The sequence below is a fragment of the Melanerpes formicivorus genome, unplaced genomic scaffold, assembly GCF_026170545.1.
Source record: "Melanerpes formicivorus ecotype bairdi unplaced genomic scaffold, bMelFor1.0.p_v2 SCAF_23, whole genome shotgun sequence".
In the NCBI taxonomy this organism is placed as follows: Eukaryota; Metazoa; Chordata; class Aves; order Piciformes; family Picidae; genus Melanerpes; species Melanerpes formicivorus.
Genome location: NW_027142375.1, coordinates 11,025,459 through 11,045,601, shown reverse-complemented (window position 1 = coordinate 11,045,601; position 20,143 = coordinate 11,025,459). Strand labels below are relative to the sequence as shown.

Genomic DNA, 20,143 nt, shown 5'->3' with positions numbered 1-20,143 from the left:
ATTAAACCTTGAGCACCGCTTAGAGGAAATTGTTTTGTGATAAGGAATGAGTGGCAGAGAACTCATTCTCCTTTGCTGTTCAGTTATATACACAGAAACTGAGAAAAGCTGGAATGTAATCAGAAAGAAATTTTACATTCAGTGCTTGTGTTCACCAGACAATACACTTGGATAAAGCTTAGAATTGCATTGTAAATACGGAATACAGAAGATAAGCTATTCAGTCTGGAGAAGAGAAGGCCCCTGGGAGACCTTATTGTGGCCCTCCAATATCTTAAGGGGGCCTACAAGAAAGCTGGGAAGGGATTTTTTTCGGGTGTCAGGTAACGATAGGACTAGGGAGAATGAAGCAAAACTAGAAATAGGTAGATTCAGATTGGATGGTAGAAAGAAATTCTTCACCATGAAGGTGGTGAGACACTGGAACAGGTTGCCCAGGGAGATGGTGGAAGCCCCATCCCTGGATGCTTTTTTAGGCCAGGCTGGATGTGGCTCTGAGCAACCTGATGTAGTGTGAGGTGTCCCTGCCCATGGCAGGGGCATTGGAAGTAGATGATCTTTGAGGTCCCCTCCAACCATAACAATTCTATGAATCTATGAACTTCTCAATAGGCTACCAAGGACAGTACCTGCAGAGAGAGCTAGGAGCAGGCCTTGTTTGCTTAACTGTACTGGGCAAGAGTAGACAGGCTATCACCAAGCTGACAGGAGATTAATTAAAAGTTCAACTACACTGGGATGGATCCTATCTAGTCCCATGGACTTGAGTGTCCAAGTGGCTCAGCAAGTCCTAAACTAATTCCTGTCTCCTATGCAGTAGAAAGTATGCATTACCACACCTGGATCAAAAACAAGGCTATCAGACCAGAAGAATGGTGTGTGCATGTGTGGAGGGCAGCAACTAGGGGTCTCTCTCAAGTAAAACACAATCTCACTCCATGGCCAGCTTAGGTTGAGGGGATTCAGCACAAGAAGGAAATTCTCTGAGGGTTTTTTCTGTCCACAAAATGAATATGCAAAAATACCTAGCAAATGCATTTTAAAGATAATATATTCTGGGGGGACAGGCACATGAAACACAGAACACTAACTGCTCTCCTGGAAATAAGTGAGCAAACTTCCTTAACCAAACTTAATTTACTCAAGCTCCAAAGAGGTGCAGAAATTGACACACACACTGTGCTTAAAGCTTCCTACTGGCTAACATAAAACATCTTTGCACACAGCCTCTTTGGATTCACCTGCTAAAGAGACCTTGTTTACATCAACGGTAGCAGATGCTGTGAATCATCAACACTTGGTATTTGAGCAGGCAACAGATACAGAGGTTGAACTGTGAACTCTGAATTCTACCTACTGAGATCTGGTCACTTTTGTACATGCCCGTCCAAAAGTTTAAGAATTTCTTTGTTTTGCTTCAATTAGGTCTTTACCATTCTGTATTACTACTTTATATTTGCAGATCAAAATGTATGTACACTTATGTACCAGAAAAATCTGATCTTTCTAAAGATCTCATTGTTTGAAGTGCTGTACTACTATCTTTCAGTCCTATGCCTACCTTATCAGCAAATACCTGCATGAATCAACTCAGATTGAATAATAACACCATTTCAGTTGGTCTACCAAACTGAACAGTTCTTTCCATACCTCAGACTCTTGTGGTACTGGATTTGCATGGCAAGGTTTTGGTCATGGGAGGACTATAAAGGTGACTTCTGTGAGAAGATACCAGAAGCTTCCCCTATGTCCCATAGAGTCAGTGCTAGCTGGCTCAAAGAAACACCTACTAAAAACAAGAGTATTTTTATTTCTCAGACTTATACCAATCTTTAAAGTCTTCTTTTAAGGAGTAGGTCCTAAATGGTTACGTCCTGGACAGGCATTAATGTCTTATAGCTCACTATGACCCAAGAAACAAAATAGGTCTTTGCTTGGTAATATCACTAAGGATTTAGTCAATTAGAGGGTAGAAAGGCTCTGCAGAGGGACCTCGACCGACTGGAAAGATGGGCAGAGTCCAATGGGACGGCTTTCAACAAGTCCAAGTGCCGAATGCTGCACTTTGGCTATGGCAATCCCATGCAGAGCTATAGGCTGGGGTCGGAGTGGCTGGAGAGCTCCCAGACAGAGAGGGACCTGGGTGTGCTGATCGACAGCCACCTGAATATGAGCCAGCAGTGTGCTCAGGTGGCCAGGAGGGCCAATAGCATTCTGGCCTGCATTAGGAATAGTGTGGCCAGCAGGAGCAGGGAGGTCATAGTGCCCCTGTACTCTGCTCTGGTTAGGCCGCACCTTGAGTACTGTGTCCAGTTCTGGGCTCCTCAGTTTAAGAAGGACATTGAGACACTTGAGCATGTCCAGAGAAGGGCAACAAGGCTGGTGAGAGGCCTTGAACACAAGCCCTATGAGGAGAGGCTGAGGGAGCTGGGATTGTTTAGCCTGGAGAAGAGGAGGCTCAGGGGTGACCTTATTGCCCTCTACAACTACCTGAAGGGTGGTTGTAGCCAGGAGGGAGTTGGCCTCTTCTCCCAGGCAACCAGCACCAGAACAAGGGGACACAGTCTCAAGCTGCGCCAGGGGAGGTTCAGACTCAAGGTGAGGAGGAAGTCCTTCACCGAGCGAGTCATTCGGCATTGGAACCGGTTGCCCAGGGAGGTGGTTGAGTCATCGACCCTGGAGGCGTTCAAGAGGAGATTGGACGTGGCACTTGGTGCCATGATCTAGTCATGGGGTCTGTGGTGTCAGGTTGGACTCGATGATCCTCGAGGTCCTTTCCAACCTAAGTGATACTGTGAATACTGTGAATACTGTGATTTAAAGCAGTATATGAAGCATTTTTTTCATCTCAGTAGCCTCCCCTTGGAGATATGGTGGTGACATGAGGAAGAAAGATACTTTGTTAATAAATAGAATAAAGTTTAGAAAACTGAGACTCAAGTACACCTGTTTCACAAAGCATCACAAATATTTCTACCTGATTTCCCCCCCCCCCGCCCCCCCAAATTAAATTGCATTATTTGAGGTATCATTCATGGCTTAACTTGATATCATGGAAATATTATGAATTTTCATCACATGCCAGGGGAATGTGCTATTAAAGCTAACTCTAATAATCACTTCATGATTATTCTGTTAGATGACCACACTGAAATACAGTTAACTATATGCTGTAGTGTCCTAGGCACACAAAAAAACCAAAACCATTAGTCTTCTTTTTACCTTACAAGCAAATGCTTCCATTAGAAATAAATCAATCAACAACATTCATAAATCATATGAATCATCTCTCTATTTTAGAAATATAAATTTATACTACCTATCATAAAAGAAAACTTCCTAATTGTTCTTGACCTTCTCCAGTTCATTCCTCCAGACTTCACAAACCATCTCCTAAATCTAACTTCTCCTGTTTAGTACCTGAACTCTAAGCATGCAACTCAGACATTCAAATTGCTCAAGCAACTTGGAAGGAGATTTTACATGAGCAATAACATACTTGTTCTTTAGCTTATATACATTTCTGTTTCATGCTCTTTTCCAGCACATCTCCTCATTTACGTTGTTTACAACATCTTCTTACTGGATACCTAGGTGTGTTTCTCCTGAAATCTCCTTGTTTCTTCCATGACTGAGGAAGCAAATCCCACCCTAGTAGCCTACAAATTGTTGTGATAGATGAAGGTTGGAAAAGCCATAGAAATATGCACTCCAATTACCTGTACTCATGCAACCCATACCAAGTCTACATGGTACCATACTAGATATGAAAAAAAGTTCCACACTGTAACTGATTTTTCCCTCTGAAGAGCACATCTTTTGATTTAAAAAAACATGAAACATAATTACTTGACAGTGAATACTATCAATTATACAATAATATTTTATTCTGCCTCAAAGAAAACATTCCTGATTTGTAATTAGCCACAAAGTCATATATTTGAAAAGTTACTTACATTCTGCATATTTCTGAAGCTGAGAGAACTCTCCAGGACTAAGGTTAAGCCACTTTTCCTGGCTCATCATACTGGCAGTAAGAGTCCTCGTTAACAATCAGAAAAACATTCCTTTTGGTCCAGGTGATATAACCTCCATAAAGACTCGTAATTTCAGTTCACAGTGCTTGGAGACTGGCAAGATGACATCAGTCCATGTGGATGAAGTTTTTGATGCTATGAACAGTTCCCAATGGGTTGCTTCAGTGGTGAGCTACAGCACTGTTAAAAGAAGATCAAACAGTAGAACTATAAATATTGATTTTCCTATGGGAATAATTGTAACCGATAAATGTTTTCTTACATACAGTTTAGATCAAAGTCTTTTCATACAGTATTCATCCACAAAATTTCCTATGCATTTCCAATTTCTTACAATTCCAAATGCTTATATTCAGCACTGATAATGAAAAATACTTAACTGATCAAATTGTATCCTGACACAAGAATGTTTCTGTTCTAGTAACAACCCTTGCAACAGTAGATACTATCTATCAGTAAACAGTTTCCTATGATTTAAAAATCAGATTCAGAAAACTGAGATTTTATCCAGTTATGTTGCTGTTTAGTGTTGTGTGGCCTTGACAGTAATGTTTTGAAGCTTCCAGCTCCCTAAATTAAAAATTAAATGGAGTCTGCAGTGGGATGAGAAATTCACATGAAAGAATAGCTAATATTTACGTAGAATAGAATAGACCAGACCAAACCAGGTTGGAAGAGACCTTCAAGATCATTGCGTCCAATCTATCATCCAACACCACCTAAACAACTAACTCATGCAACCAAGCACCCCATCAAGTTTCCTCCTGAACACCTCCAATGATGGTGACTCCACCACCTCCCCAGGCAGCCCATTCCAATGGGCAATCACTCTCTCTGTGTAAAACTTCCTCCTAACATCCAGCCTAAACCTCCCCTGGTGCAGCCTGAGACTGTGTCCTCTTCTTCTGGCGCTGGCTGCCTGGGAGAAGAGACCAACATCCGCCTGCCTACAACCTCCCTTCAGGTAGTTGTAGAGAGCAATAAGGTCACCCCTGAGTCTCCTCTTCTCCAGGCTAAGCAGCCCCAGCTCCCTCAGCCTCTCCTTATAGGGCCTGTGTTCCAAACCCCTCACCAACTTCATTGCCCTTCTCTGGACTCATTCCAGCAAGTCAACATCCTTCCTAAACTGAGGGGCCCAGAACTGGACACAGGACTCAAGGTGTGGCCTAACCACTGCAGTGCACAAGGGCAGAATGACTTCCCTGTTCCTGCTGGCCACACTGTTCTTGATGCAGGCCAGGATGCCATTGGCCCTTCTGGCTGCCTGGGCACACTGCAGGCTCATGTTCAGCCTACCAACCAGCACTCCCAGGTCCCTCTCTACCTGGCCACTCTCCAGCCACTCTGACCCCAGCCTGTAGCACTGCATGGGGTTGTTGTGGCCAATGTGCCGAACTCAGCACTTGGATGTGTTAAATCTCATGCCGTTGGATTCTGCCCGTCTGTCCAGCCTGTCAAGGTCTCTCTGCAGAGCCTCTCTACCCTCCAGCAGATCAACTCCTGCCCCCATCTTGGTGTTGTCAGCAAATTTACTGATGTAGCTAACAAAATAGTAGGGGTTTGATTTCCAGAATGCCACAACATTGCTGAAGACACTACTGAACATCAAATATACCTCTTGGCATCATGGCAAATCCATTCTGGGGAAAAAAAAATAATAAAAATAACATCAAACTGTGGGTGCCATCTCATTCCAATTTTATGCAGTTTCCTCCTCTGAAAGACAGACCTTACAAAGGCAACACATCACCAATACCACTCCTTGCACAACAGGTAGATACATTTCATCTAATTTTAGCCATCTCAAAGTGAGGTACCTCATCTGAGGTTGTCATCTAGGGTGCTGTCTTTAATCAGCAGAAAGAGACAGGTGGCATAGACAGCAATTAATCCCTCCAGTTTCAGCACAATCTCAAAATGTGATGAATTGCCTTCTTGTGGTATTTATCTTTCGCTATTGATTACAGAGGTTGCCTAGATGACAAGTTTAGACTAGAAAGCTAATTTTAGACCATAAGTGGAACCTCCTTCTCTGCCTAGCAATGTGTCGTTTACAAGGGTCAAATTACAAAAAGAGCAAGGGAGAAATTAAAACTAGAAGATATAAACAGTAATAGAAAGGGTGCTTAGAAGGTGTCAGCAGCTGGAAGAGGAGATAAAAGGACAAATAAATGGAGGAAAAAAGACACTTCAGTCCCACAGCATGCTTTCATTGTTCTCAAGCCCTTCTTGGTGAATGACCTACACACCTATATCCTGAGCAAGAAAGGCTATCTAAAATACAACAACATACTACTTGATAGCTGCCTTGTCTTCTCAAAATTCAGACCAGAAGAGATTCTTATGCTCTTCATCTACTCAAGTTAAAATAAAACATTGAAGTGCTGGAGCAGATGCCAAGAAGAGCAACTAAGCTGGTGAAGGGCCTAGAGAGTAAGTCTTATGAAAAGCAGCTGAGGGGACTGGGACTGCTTAGTTTGAGGAAGAGAAGGCTGAAGGGAGACCTCATAGCCCTATACAGTTACCTGAAAAGACAATATAGAGAGGTAAGTGCTGGCCTCTTCTCACAGGTAATTAGTGATAGAATAAGAGGGAACAGTCCTAAGCTGCAACAGAGCAGGTTTAGCTAGACAGTAGGAAAAATTTTTCCACTGAAAGAGTAGTCAAGCATTGGAACAGGCTGCCCAGGGAGGTGGTTGTGTCACCATCCCTGGATGTGTTTAAATATTGTTTAGATGTGGTGCTTGGGGATATAGTTTAGTGGTGAACTTGGTAGAGCAGGGTCAATGGTTGGACCCAATGATCTCAACCTGAATGATTGTATTCTTTGATTCTATGAAAACATAATGATAAAGCGGAAAAGATCTAGAAACACTAACTGAACAAATCATAAAAACTAATAGAACATGGAGATTGGGATGGAAAAAGCAACATTGTGGATAACATTGGCCAAGCACAAGGCACATCAGCTCTCAGATGTCAGTGAATCAAAGTTATCACCAGAAAAAAAAGAACAGTATCTACAAAAACTAAAAGTGCTGTTCAGCAATAAAAGCTAGCGCTTAGAACCTCAGTCCTCTTATTTACAACAAGAGAAAATAAGTATGTATGTTCAACAGGGATATTTTAATCAAATTAGAGATGTTTCATTTCTGGCAGTTGATTAGATTGTATTGAAGACAGTTTTATTTCTTTAAATAGGTATATTTGTCTCATTCTTGACAACTAATTAGGTTTCACTGAAAAAGTTCTTATACTTCAACAATTCATTAAAGAAAATCAAAATTTTCTACCACAATTTCATCCAGTATTAAGTTTTTATATTTTTAACTACATAAGCTTCATTACCTGCAAATGCTAACATTGCTAAGTGTTGTACAGTTGGATACTATCTCAATTATTTCATGTACATATTTGTGATAAACAACTTGCCATTAGTTTTGCTGTCACTAGCAAAATAATAACTGCTGCGCACTCTACACTGATCCATCAATTTATGTGCAAAACCTTTAGCTGACCACTGTCAGGAGGGACACAAAAGTCATCAGAGGCCCGGGGCACCTCTCCTATGAAGACAGGCTGAAAGAATTGGGGTTGTTCAGCCTGGTTAAGGGAAGACTACAGGGAGACCTTTTAGCTATATCTGAAGGGGACCTATAGGAAGGCTGGGGAGGGACAACGATTTTAAACCTCAGCTGGGTAGATTTAGTTTGGACATGAGGAATTTCTTTCCAATAAGAGTGGTAAAATACTGGTACAGTTTGCCCAGGGATGTGGTTGAGGCCCTGTCCCTGGAGACATTCAAGATCAAACTCAATGTGGTCCCGGGCAGCCCGGATCTAGTTGGAGGTGTCCCTGCCACTGCACAAGATGTCCTTTGAGGATCCCTTCCAACCCAGTGCAATCTGTGAATCTATGAATCTGTCTATAGGTTTACACAGTACATAAACAGTGAAAACCAATGTTTTCCCATTGACTTCCCCTTTCTCAACTTCAGATCTAAGTGACCATCTCTGATATCCTTTCCCTTTTACCTGACATCCACGTCCTACTTCCTACAGTTGAAAAGATGCACAACCTGAACGAGATGACAGCAATGGAAAAATTTAAAATGGGGCAGGGTAGTCAACAGGAGAGACAATATAGCCAGCTGAGTTATCATGAAACATACAAAGTTTAAGGCTACATCATTATCTTGGAAAACTCTCCAAATACAAGTTCCTTCCTTTTAAAGGGAAGGCTGCAGGAGATCTAGTGAAACTAATTTGCCAAATTTAATCTGGGCACAGTAATGAGGAGGTAGGCAGTTCTCCGAGGGTGGCTAGCTGGTCTTCCGACTGCAGCCAGGTCCTGTACACCATCTCTGCAAGTGTGATGCAGAAATATAATGAGGAATTTTTCAGCAGTTACCTTATAGAGGCTTCTTTACTTTAGTTTCCTATTAAGTTCTGCTGCAGAGGTGTCTAGAAAAAAGGAAAGTCCACAGTCCCTGCATCCTGTAGTTTTTATAAAGCTTTTAAAGTGGTGTTTTCCCATTTTACATGGATAATAAAGTAGTTATAAGAAATCAAGCACATTATAGAGATATTGAAGACAAAGCTATCAATATTTGTATGATACAATGTGTGGCATTTGTTAGGGTATACATTTCAAGATTATCCCTATCTTACACAAGAAATACTAATTTGTTATATATTTCAGTAGTGTTTTAGTGTAAATGCATTTGTTTGTGCTCTTTCCGTACTCCTGAAAAGCCATACAGCAAGAAACCTATAAATAAGCAATAAGCACAAGGAAGAAAAAGCAGTAACAGGTATTATACTACAGCAGGGAAAAAAAAAAATAAAAAAGAAAGAATCCTGAACTTAAACATTAAATAAATGTAGTTGCAGGAAAGCAAAACAAAGATCAGCAGCACTAAACAGATACAAAGAGTGATGTTACCTCTTAATGCAGAGAGAAATATTACTTTGATGAACACACTACAGCATAGAGCTACAATACATAGCATGTCAGAAAGGGAACTCTTGCACTGATCCACTAAGAGCTTGACCTATTCCAGGAAATCCAGATCTGTGCACACATTTTGTTAGTACGTGATTAGGCAAGACTCACAGCCCTCACAGCCAGACACAAAGCAGGCTTTACAAGTAAGAAATCCAACATTAATAAAGTATTCATTTTACCACCAAAAAAAAGAGAGGGGAAAAAAAGGAAATAAGTCTCTCTCTTATATCCACTGACTATAGTAAGTCTTACAATTCTAGTGTCCCTTTTATAACATGCTTTTCTTTGGGGATTTGAGAGTTTATTAAGTTTTCTGTCAGGATTCCTACCAGGCCACATACCCAAACTAGGAAGCAAAGCTTTGTTAAAAATTCTGCAAATAAAATTACTTGGTATTCAGTCAACAATGCTAAAAAAGTTAGATTTCCAGGAATCCCCCAGACAACTCAAATCCTAAGTCGCTGTGCAGAAACCAGGCTGAGGGGCAGAGAGAAGAATATACAATTTAGGGGCACAAACAATAATATATAAAGGCACGCTGCCTATGTGTCAACCTCAACACTCAAGTCATCTTATTACACTTTGTAAAGTCCTCAGTGCAAGGGAAGAGAGTAAAGAGAAGGAGGCAGAGGGCAGGAGGAAATTATATTAAAAAAGGAAAAAAGAGAGTAATAACACAAGAACCCAAGGAAAGAAGCTTTCCATGGGGAAAAAAAAAGAGTTCTCCACAACATGAGTGATTAGCAATTTTGCCTGAACAACAGGAATAAATAACAGAGAATATTTTAATACCTTAATTGCTATGGAGGCTGACACAATTATGCTTTTCAATAGCTTTTCTGTACAGATTGTACTTAGTATTTCCTTCATCTGGGCCTTAACATTTTCACCATGATTAGTTAGACCCTATCATTTCAGTGTGGGTGACATTATGGACTTTCCAAAGGAAAATTTTGACATTTAAGATACCACACACTGACACATATAGCTGAAACAGTTTTATGTTATTAACTCCTGCAACTAGTTCAGAAAGCAAGCACGTTTTGTTACTGACAAGATCAAAGCATCTTTCCTCTGAAAACTTAGAATAGAATAGAATAGACCAGGTTGGAAGAGACCTTCAAGATCATCGTGTCCAACCTATCAACCAATCCAACCCACCTAAACAACTAAACCATGGCACCAAGCACCCCATCAAGTCTCCTCCTGAACACCTCCACCACCTCCCCAGGCAGCCCATTCCAATGGGCAATCACTCTCTCTGTATAGAACTTCTTCCTAACATCCAGCCTAAACCTCCCCTGGTGCAGTCTGAGACTGTGTCCTCTTGTTCTGGTATTGGCTGCCTGGGAGAAGAGACCAACATCCACTTGCCTACAACCTCCCTTCAGGTAGTTGTAGAGAGCAATAAGGTCACCCCTGAGTCTCCTCCTCTCCAGGCTAAGCAACCCCAGCTCCCTCAGCCTCTCCTCATAGGGCTTGTGTTCCAAACCCCTCGCCAACTTTGTGAGTTTAGCAACCAGTAGAAAAGATTTCATCAACACTTGGAGAACAACAACTCAGCTTGCATGTTTAAAATACATTCTTTTGTATTTTAAGACCTAATATTAATATAGTGCACTCTTTATTCTCTATTAATTGCCTGGGTACAGATAGACCATACTGGCTATCAAACCCCCAGGATTATTCGCTGCACTAAGCTGCTATTGTCAAAACAGCTGAACCAAGAAAACAAAACCAACACAACCAAAACATGCTAACACTCTTAATTGTTTGGAAATGTATGCATTATGTTACAGGTATAAAAGACAATTTGTGTACATATTCCTGCAAAACATTTTACACTTCGTAGAAAACAACATCTCTAACATCAGAAATAGTTCAAATTTGCATAGTTGAAAGTTTAGTCTGAGGAGTTTAAGGGGGGGAACCCGACAGTCAAAAGTATCTGTTGATCATTATGCTGATTTCTTTACTCTCAAACAGAGAAGTATTATGATTATTTGTAATTTCTGATGGATTAACAACAGATGAAAGAAAACCCAAAACCAACACGAAACAAAACAGAGCCTCCACAACAAAATAAAAGAGCTTTTTTGCACAAAAAATTGCATATTTTACAGAAAATCCTTGTTTCCCACAGCATTCAGCATAAAATTACTCCAGTAGTATACATTCAAGTGAAGGATGCTTACAGATGTAAATTAGCATAATTCTGAAATATAAACTCTAAACACTGATACACAATTCAGTGACAATTTGCTTACCAAGCTGAAAAATCCCTCCCTGTAAATGAATGGCTTCTACATAACTCAAAAGCATGCATGCTATCTGACTACTTATCTCCAGGTGTATTAGACTGAGGTACGTAAAAACACCCATTTAAATTGTAATAGAAAGATATGGGCTGTATTCCTCAGAGAAGCAATTATTCAAATTCACTTCTTCAATTTATTTATATGGAATGTATCAGTAAACAGGAGGAATACCTGCAGTACAAAAGACATTGCGGTAAGATAAGCAGAACAGTTGCATCTTAGAGAACTACCATTTCACTAACACTACCATTTGTGGTAGGGATAACTATTAGGAATGAAAACTTAGCACCAATAAAAACTGATCAGAATGCAAGACAGCAATGTCACTGAATATCATTACTTACATTTAAAATACAGGTGTACATTTTGGTTTGTGTTTTTTACCTTGCCCTTCGTATACTTGCATTTCATCACACGATTACTTTAAAACCAACTTCAGGTGAATCTTACATTTTTCCAGCTCTCAGGTTGGCTATTTCCAAGTTGCTACACTAATTACCAAGTCAGAAGAACTATATTCAAGTTTGTCTGTGTTTTCTTCCCTAAAAGAACTATGGAAATATATAAACCCCAAGAAGAATCTGCGGCAAAGAAATACCAGAATGAGTAAGTGCTGGTGCATCTTAAGTTTATAAAGGCTTTCTTCCTGCTATAAATAACTGAATAAACTAAAACTAAAATGACATCTTTTCAGACTGAAGTTTATTTTATGCTTATGAGAGAAACAGTACATAATTCAGAAATCCTCTCTCAGGGAGAGTCATGAAGCCGTTCCCACTGTTAAAGATGTCTCAATAACAATTTTAGGAAAACAGACAGATTTAAAAACACTGAAAATGTAAAGATGAAATCTGAGGAGTTAGTCATCCTTCTTATCAATGACTAACCAAGCAAATGTATCCATAGTACCAAATTTGGATGACCCTAATTGTTTATTTGTGATTAAACAATCACACTGTATAGTATTTTGATTATATATGGACTGATCACAAACATAAAGAAACTAGGAGAGAAAAGGGGGAAAATTATTTCCCCAATAAGCAGACAATAAACTATCTGGATACAAAGATTTCTAGACACCTGTTAGCATTCTGAAGTTGGTAAATTTTAATATTAATCTCAAAAACATCCTATTTGAATATACTATTTATATTAAAATATAAAAAGAAGGCTGGGTCAGTAAAGCTTATGACTGTCATCCTTTAATAAATAGAAGCAATCTGGGACGGAAGGATTTGATAGGTATAACTCTGCTTTCTGTAATACTGTGGATTTGGCTATCCACTGAATAAATAACTGCAGAGAGGATTAAGCACAATTTTTTCAATGTTGCCCACTACTATTTAGAATAGAATAGAATAAACCAGGTTGGAAGAGACCTTCAAGATCATCGCGTCCAACCCATCAACCAATCCAACCCACCTAAACAACTAAACCATGGCACCAAGCACCCCATCAAGTCTCCTCCTGAACACCTCCAGTGATGGTGACTCCACTACCTCCCCGGGCAGCCCATTCCAATGGGCAATCACTCTCTCTCTATAGAACTTCTTCCTAACATCAAACCTAAACCTCCCCTGGTGCAGCCTGAGACTGTGTCCTCTTGTTCTGGTACTGGCTGCCTGGGAGAAGAGACCAACATCTGCCTGTCTACAACCTCCCTTCCACCAGAAACCTCTAAAATTTAGAGCATGAGAGAATAAACATCTTTGAGAATAAGCAAACTTAGCCTTCCAAATGGTCCACCTACCACCTCCCTGAAGAAAGCCAGCTCCAGAAGCGCACACACCCTTGGTGTAAGCTCTGTGTAGATCTCCCTACAACCAGCATCGCAAGTATGAGTCTATTCTGCTGCAGTGCTAACCTCTTCAGCTACTATCTGTCCGTGTTCTTCCTCTTCTCCTTCCATTTCCTCTCATGGGATGAGCCATAAATTCTACATAACAATTAACTTTTGTTGGTAATAAGCTACAGGGTGTTTTTTGTGTAAGTGTTGAGTTTAATCTCTCCATATTTAGGTGCTCCAGGGGTGATTACATTAGAGGAAGGCAAAGCTTAAAAGTGTAATTTACAACTGGGGAAGATGATCCTCAATTTCCTGGGGCAGAAATTCCTACTTCATGCTCCAAAATAAGCCTTTGAAGAGATGTGCTTAGTCTTGTGACAAAAATGTTCCACTGCGCTCGAGGAAAAGATTTGTTAATTGCTGTCCTCATTCCAAAGCTTTAGGCACTTCAAAAATAAACTGGGAACAGGGATTTTAAATAACTTCTGAAATTATGAACCAATTTAATGTTCATCAGTAAAAAGCATACAGAATAGAGAGCAAACTAGCAGGCAGGTTAATGCACATCATAGCCAAAGCCCATACTACATTGTTGTATCTGCTATTTTTGCTTCCTTTTTTCTCTAGGGAGAGAACTACATGCAGAAGTTGATAAAATTGCTGCAGTCCTGGGATATGAATAGCCCACACTATGTCATGGTCCACTGGGATAATGAGGAGCCTTCTAGACAACTGCAAATTATTTCATATTTATTCATTAGTATTACTATAGAGTTCAGAGATAGTGAGCTACCAAAAGAGATACCACGAAGTAGGATGGACCCTTGCCTACAGAAATGCATATCTACAGCCAAAATAAACTATGTGGTGACAGCAGCATCTCAGGCTACTACTGCCGGTTCACACAAGTCCTGACCTGTACAAATTCAGCTCCAAGGACACCATAATTTCTAGGTTTGTGAAGGCTCTGTGAACATCACCACTTATGTGTTCCCAGTGTTTGCTCTGACGGCACGTCCACACTGCCACAACATGCAGACTTGCAACATGAGGCAGTTTTACCCAAATAAAGCCAGTACAGAGCAATGAAGTCAGCCCAGCACCATGAGCATCAAGGCAGGCTCTGAACCTCTGCCCAAAATCCTGCACACAGGCTCAAGCAATGCTGAAGCTGCTTCACACCTCTCAGTACCCAAAACTACTACTTAAAGGCAGCTTGGTCTCACCTCTTTCAAAAGCATAAACACACCTCACATCTCTTACCTCTTTTAGCAATTTTCCTACAGGTTATATACTACCACTGCCTAAACTGAGAGAGACAACTGGCATTTGTGGAACTACACACAAGATATGCTCAGAGATGGAAATGCTTTTTCTGATTGAGGGTTCTTTGTTTGTCTGTCTGTTCTGTCCCCCCCAGGCAGATTGCCAGTTCTAAAGACAAAACTTTAACCCACTAACCCACTGAGAACACACCCTCTTCACAGTTAGCTGTGTTCATTTTTTTCAGAGGAATACGAGAAGCTGACAATGAAATTTCTGTCCACCACCTACTGATTTCAGGATATTAAGTCACTATAATGTGGATGTTCAGCCTTTCATCCATAGACTCTATTCTAACCCCTACAATTTCAAACATGTTAAGCTGCCTCCAGAATGCTTTGTAGCATGTCAGTATTCCCATGGAATTTTTCAAACAGCTAAAAAATACATATTTAATTGCATTTTTAATTGACAGAGATATGTAATTCCACTTTTATGCAAATTAATTTTGTGTTCTCTCTCTGTGGTATTCAGTTTTCAGTACAAAAATCTTAACTAGTTTCCCTGTGTTTTTTCCCCATCTTAAAGGGAAGAGGGGAAAAAAAAAGAAAAAGAACAGAAAATCCTGTCTCTTTTCTTCCCTTGTGAATTCTTGGGCTAAGCTGGCTTATATTATGCTTGCATTTTAAAAATATTTTTTTTCCTCTGGAGATAGACTTTGCATTTCTGTTATCTTTTTCTAGTATGTTTTTCCTCTGTAGTTCTACCTAATTATTTTTTCTCTTTAAATGTTGCAATTATTTCTCCTCGGGTTTAGCTTATGTCTTTACACAGTTGTCCTTGGCACTAACATCATTGCTATTGTGAGCATGATTAGCTAAAGATAGGAGAAATGTGGGACTGGCAGAAAGTAGTAAAATATTTTCTAACACATTAAACTTTCATATACATAGCCCTTTCCTCAAGGCTGAGAACATATGCAGGAAATGTCAAGCTAAGTATAAGTTAAGATCGATTTTGAGTTTAACTTACACTGTGATATTATACAGGTTGCAAAAAAAAGGGGAGTTAGTATCACAGTATAACTAAGGTTGGAAAGGACCGCAAGGATCATTGAGGCCAACCTATCAACACAGACCTCATGACTAGACCATGGCACCAAGTGCCACATTCAATCCCCTCTTGAACACCTCCAGGGATGGTGACTCTACCACCTCCCTGGGCAACCCGTTCCAATGACGAATGACTCGCTCGGTGAAGAATTTCCTCCTCACCTCGAGTCTAAACCTCCCCTGGCACAGCTTGAGACTGTGTCCTCTTCTTCTGGTGCTGGTTGCCTGGGAGAAGAGGCCAACCCCTTCCTGGCTACAACCACCTTTCAGGTAGTTGTAGAGGGCAATGAGGTCACCCCTGAGCCTCCTCTTCTCCAGGCTAAACAATCCCAGCTCCCTCAGCCTCTCCTCATAGGGCTTGTGTTCAAGGCCTCTCCCCAGCCTTGTTGCCCTTCTCTGGACACGCTCAAGTGTTTCGATGTCCTTCTTAAACTGAGGGGCCCAGAACTGGACACAGTACTCAAGGTGTGGCCTAACCAATGCAGAGTACAGGGGCACAATGACTCCCCTGCTCCTGCTGACCACACTATTCCTAATGCAGGCCAGGATGCCATTGGCCCTCCTGGCCACATGGGCACACTGCTGGCTCATATTCAGGCGGCTGTCAATCAGCACCCCCAGGTCCCTCTCTGTTTGGGAGCTCTCCAGCCACTCTGACCCCAAAGTGCAGGTCTAGTATCCCAGTGCAGGTCTGGACTGCACACATTTGAATTTGGTTTTGCTTGCTTTTCTACAAACTGCTGAATATACTGCTGAGGGGCCACTGTTGGCACTCTGCCCCTCCTGACATTTTGAGGGTGACAGCATCACCTGTTCTCATGAGCCTGTGAAGACAAATGTCCAATTTTGCCTGTATTACTGACAAACTTGGGAACAGCCTGCTTAGAACACAGCCATAAAACATGCTCAAAATTACCTGAAAAGAGACCTAGGATAAACGCATGTCAAGTTCTTATGATACTCCAGTGAGCAATTTGCCTTACGTAGGCAGTTGTTGGATAAAATACCTACTTGCTTTACAAGGCTGGAGCTTGAAATCTGAAAACAATTTCCCCTGACTTTGCTGAATGTTGATGCTTGTGTTTCCTCATCCTCTGCAATTCCACTGGGGACCCACAGGATTGTGCCCAAGGGAGTTTTAATGTTTTTCACAAATTGTAGTCAAGAGACAAACAAGTATTAAATACTCTCCACCTCCACATACTGGAACACCTTTTATAGCACTAGACGTTCTTTTGCTGTTATTGTTATTTCTCCTAAACTAAAATTATCTACACGTATACTTCTGAATCAAACTTAAACAATAATTTTCTGTGCAATTCATATTTACCCTAGCTTTAAAAAGCAAATGATACATAATGTTTGACACACTTCCTTTAGTTTCCCTCTTAAAATAATAAAAATCAATCCATCCAGCAAGGAAAGGAAGGAAAAACAACCCAAGGAAAAAAAAAAAACCCCAACCAACCACTAAACCCAAACTATTTAAGTCCATTCTGAACATATTTTTAAGCCTTTTATCAAAAAGACTTACATATTAGAATACAGTAACTAATAAAAAGCCAGAAATCAAAGGGACTGATAAAGCAAGGAAGGCTGAATAAATATACAAAGATAAACACTAAACAATTCATTTTTGTTTCTGTGCTTAAACTAATAAAGAATTCAAACTAATAAAGAATTCCTCTTCAGTGACAAATATAGAAAAGTGTAATAGTATGGATGGCAGCTTGGTAACACTACATTTGTTCTTCTGAAAGTTGAATTATGTAATTATTCCATCTTCTGGACTACACTCCTACACAGAACAGAGTTATCAGATAAGAATGCTACCACACTCCTGGTAATACGTACTACAGATGTACTGCCTCCAGAAATGTATTCTCTTACCTTTTATAGCAGCAGCACTAATTATAGACAATTATTTCACTGTTCCATACATAGAAATGCCTTTCTTCCTTTAACCTAATTATTTTGCTGAGTGTTTTTTTAAGTTTCTCAGATGAAGCACTTGGATGCATCTGGTATACTTAAAATCAGAAGCCCAGCTCCTTTTAAATTGTTTCCCTTACTTCAAACTTAACGTTTAGAACATGCACATATATGTACCTTAAGCCACATAAATATCTACCCACTGAAACAAAAGTGTGTCAAACAGAAATACTTAACATTTCATTTAGCCTAGCAACTTTTAAAGTTTAAAACATTGGCCCTGCAGATATCCCACATGATTCTGCAAAGTGCAAAATCACCTGCAAAGTTTCTTCTCAGGTTTCTATTACTAGAGAGAAGAAAAATCTGGTTAATGTTTTGCAACATTTTAATTCCATAATTGCTTCACATAGCTCAGTCTGTAGTCAGTAAACACTTCAGTAGTCCTTTTTCCACCTGCCTGTACAAAGTCATCACTGAAGGTCTAGATGTTTTATGAGAAGACTGTATATGAAATATGTATACTACAAAGCTTGAATTCCATTGAAATATTGCAAGAGAAAATATGAATGCAATTAAAAAGAAAAAGCAAACAAAAAACAAACCAAAACTAAACCAAGCAGATTTTTTACAGCTTGAGAATTCTTCTCTATAGCTTCATCCTGAACTGATCCATGAACATGTTCAAATTAAGCAGCTTTCCAAACCCCTTTAGGTGATCTACTCTTTTCAACAAGCATATACTAAACTGAATGAAATAAAATCTACAAATGTTTGCTCCACTTGCATCCTCTTTCTATCACAGGAATTTCACAGCTATGTGATCTGTACGTCATTCAGTTTATTAAGGTCATCCTACTTTGGTATAGTTCAGGACATTTGAAGAAAAGAAAAATTAGTCTATTTGATATAAATAACTATTCCATGAAAAGGTCTTTCTTTGTCTGAAGACTGTATTTTAAATCATAAAGTCATACTTACTCATGAAACAAAGTTGTTCTTCCTGAGAACATTCACCAAAGATCACCTAGAGCCTCATATACCATCTATCCTCCGTAAGTAGAAAGCATTTAAAAATAACCTGCTTCTAAGTTCCAATGGATATCCACAGAAGTGGTTTTGCTGTACCCCAGTAACTTCTATAATTAATTTCTTTTAGTTTATATTTGCAATGACTCAAAAGAATGTTAGCTCCTCTTTTATTATTTCAGGAATGCCAAGTAGCATGTGGGTCTTTTACCCAAGAATGACTATTAGCTACAAGTACAAAAAGGAAAGAAGCAAAACACCACCCAGAGAAAGGTCCTCCATTCCAGGTCATTGTCATCCATGAGATTGCTTAGATTCAGCTGCTTAGATTGCAAAGGTAGAAATTCCAGAGCTGAGCTGAAATGGGCAACTGGGCCTGTGTAGCCCAGGCAATGTTGTTTTATTGGCTCAAACTGAAGTGTCTGCACTGAGATGCCTAGCAGTGCCTAAATACATTCCTTTTTCTACTCTTCACAAGCCGGCTTGACCAACAGAACAGATGAAACATGTCAAGTAACTACTATGTAATTACGTGCTTGTGTTATAAAAGTAGAAACTGAGACACGATTGACCATATCACTGATTGTACAACACACACAAGGGACAGACCTAAATACTTATAAGGATAAGGACTCAAAAAAATAAGAGAAAGACAAATATCTCATTTTACAAAAAGTAGAGAATTGAAATTCCTGAAAATTAATACAGTCTTAGTGCAGAATTTTAAAAAGTTGCTAGCTCTCCACTGGCATTAATTACTGCATTTCAAATTCACCAGGCACACTGAAACATTTGTTCTCAAATAATGTCCTTGCTATCACACAGGAAGCATGTGGAAAAGTCAGGAACTGAACTGAGATCTGCAAGTGAGTGTATTTAAACACATGAGCAGTGCTAATTTATGGAAGTCAATAAAACAGTCCAATGTCTTAACATCCTCATTTTTGTCTCTCCTATCAAGTTGAATTGTTAAATGTAAGTCTAAATGCCTATTAAAAGTATTTAATAGCTTAGAACAAAACTATTATAAAAATTATCACTGGTATCTAGTTACCCAAACCACAGAATTTCAATTAACATTTCCTGTCTCTTATACAGCTAGCATCAGTTAATCCATCATTAATTAAAACGAGAAGTCATTCAAATGAAGTAGATAGGGCTGAGGTAACATTATCACTTACAGATTCAACTACACATATCCAATCATGACACCATTCTGGAAATCTGTGGCTGTTACAAATTACTTGAGCATGTTTACTGTGGTTTGCCCCAGCGTCCTGGTTTTCCAGTCACCCACACTGGGAACCTGGCTGGAAAATGTCACAGCTCCCATGCAGTTCCAGCAGCTCCAATTCCTTTACCACAAAGGTGGACCCTATCCAAACTGGTGCTGGCAAGAAGCTTCTGGGGCCTGAGCCTACACTCCAAAGGCCAGAAATGCTCCTCATGTATCCACTCTGTCTCAGTAAAAGCATCCTAAATAAAAGGAAGATGGAGATTCTGAGCAAGATGCCTTAGGGTACAAACCAAATACAGATCACGTTGTCTCTAATCTTAACGCGGTGCTCTCTTTCCCCTTAAAGGAGGAAAAGATACATACCTTTAGCAGAGGAAAAGCTGTTGCTAACTTATAATGAAAAAACATAAAATGTCAAAGAC

At 39.9% G+C, this 20,143-nt stretch overlaps 1 protein-coding gene across 10 annotated transcripts in view; it reads right to left on the bottom strand.

The window, feature by feature from the left end:
* DGKB (diacylglycerol kinase beta) overlaps positions 1–20,143 on the bottom strand; it is a 488,212-nt gene that overhangs the window by 327,134 nt on the left and 140,935 nt on the right. For all 10 annotated transcript variants that reach the window (XM_068152503.1, XM_068152502.1, XM_068152504.1 and 7 more), the window contains exon 2: positions 3,957–4,217. In XM_068152503.1, the coding sequence (XP_068008604.1) occupies positions 3,957–4,026 (70 nt within the window). In that variant the 5' untranslated portion in view covers positions 4,027–4,217. The remainder of the gene's footprint in view (positions 1–3,956; positions 4,218–20,143) is intronic.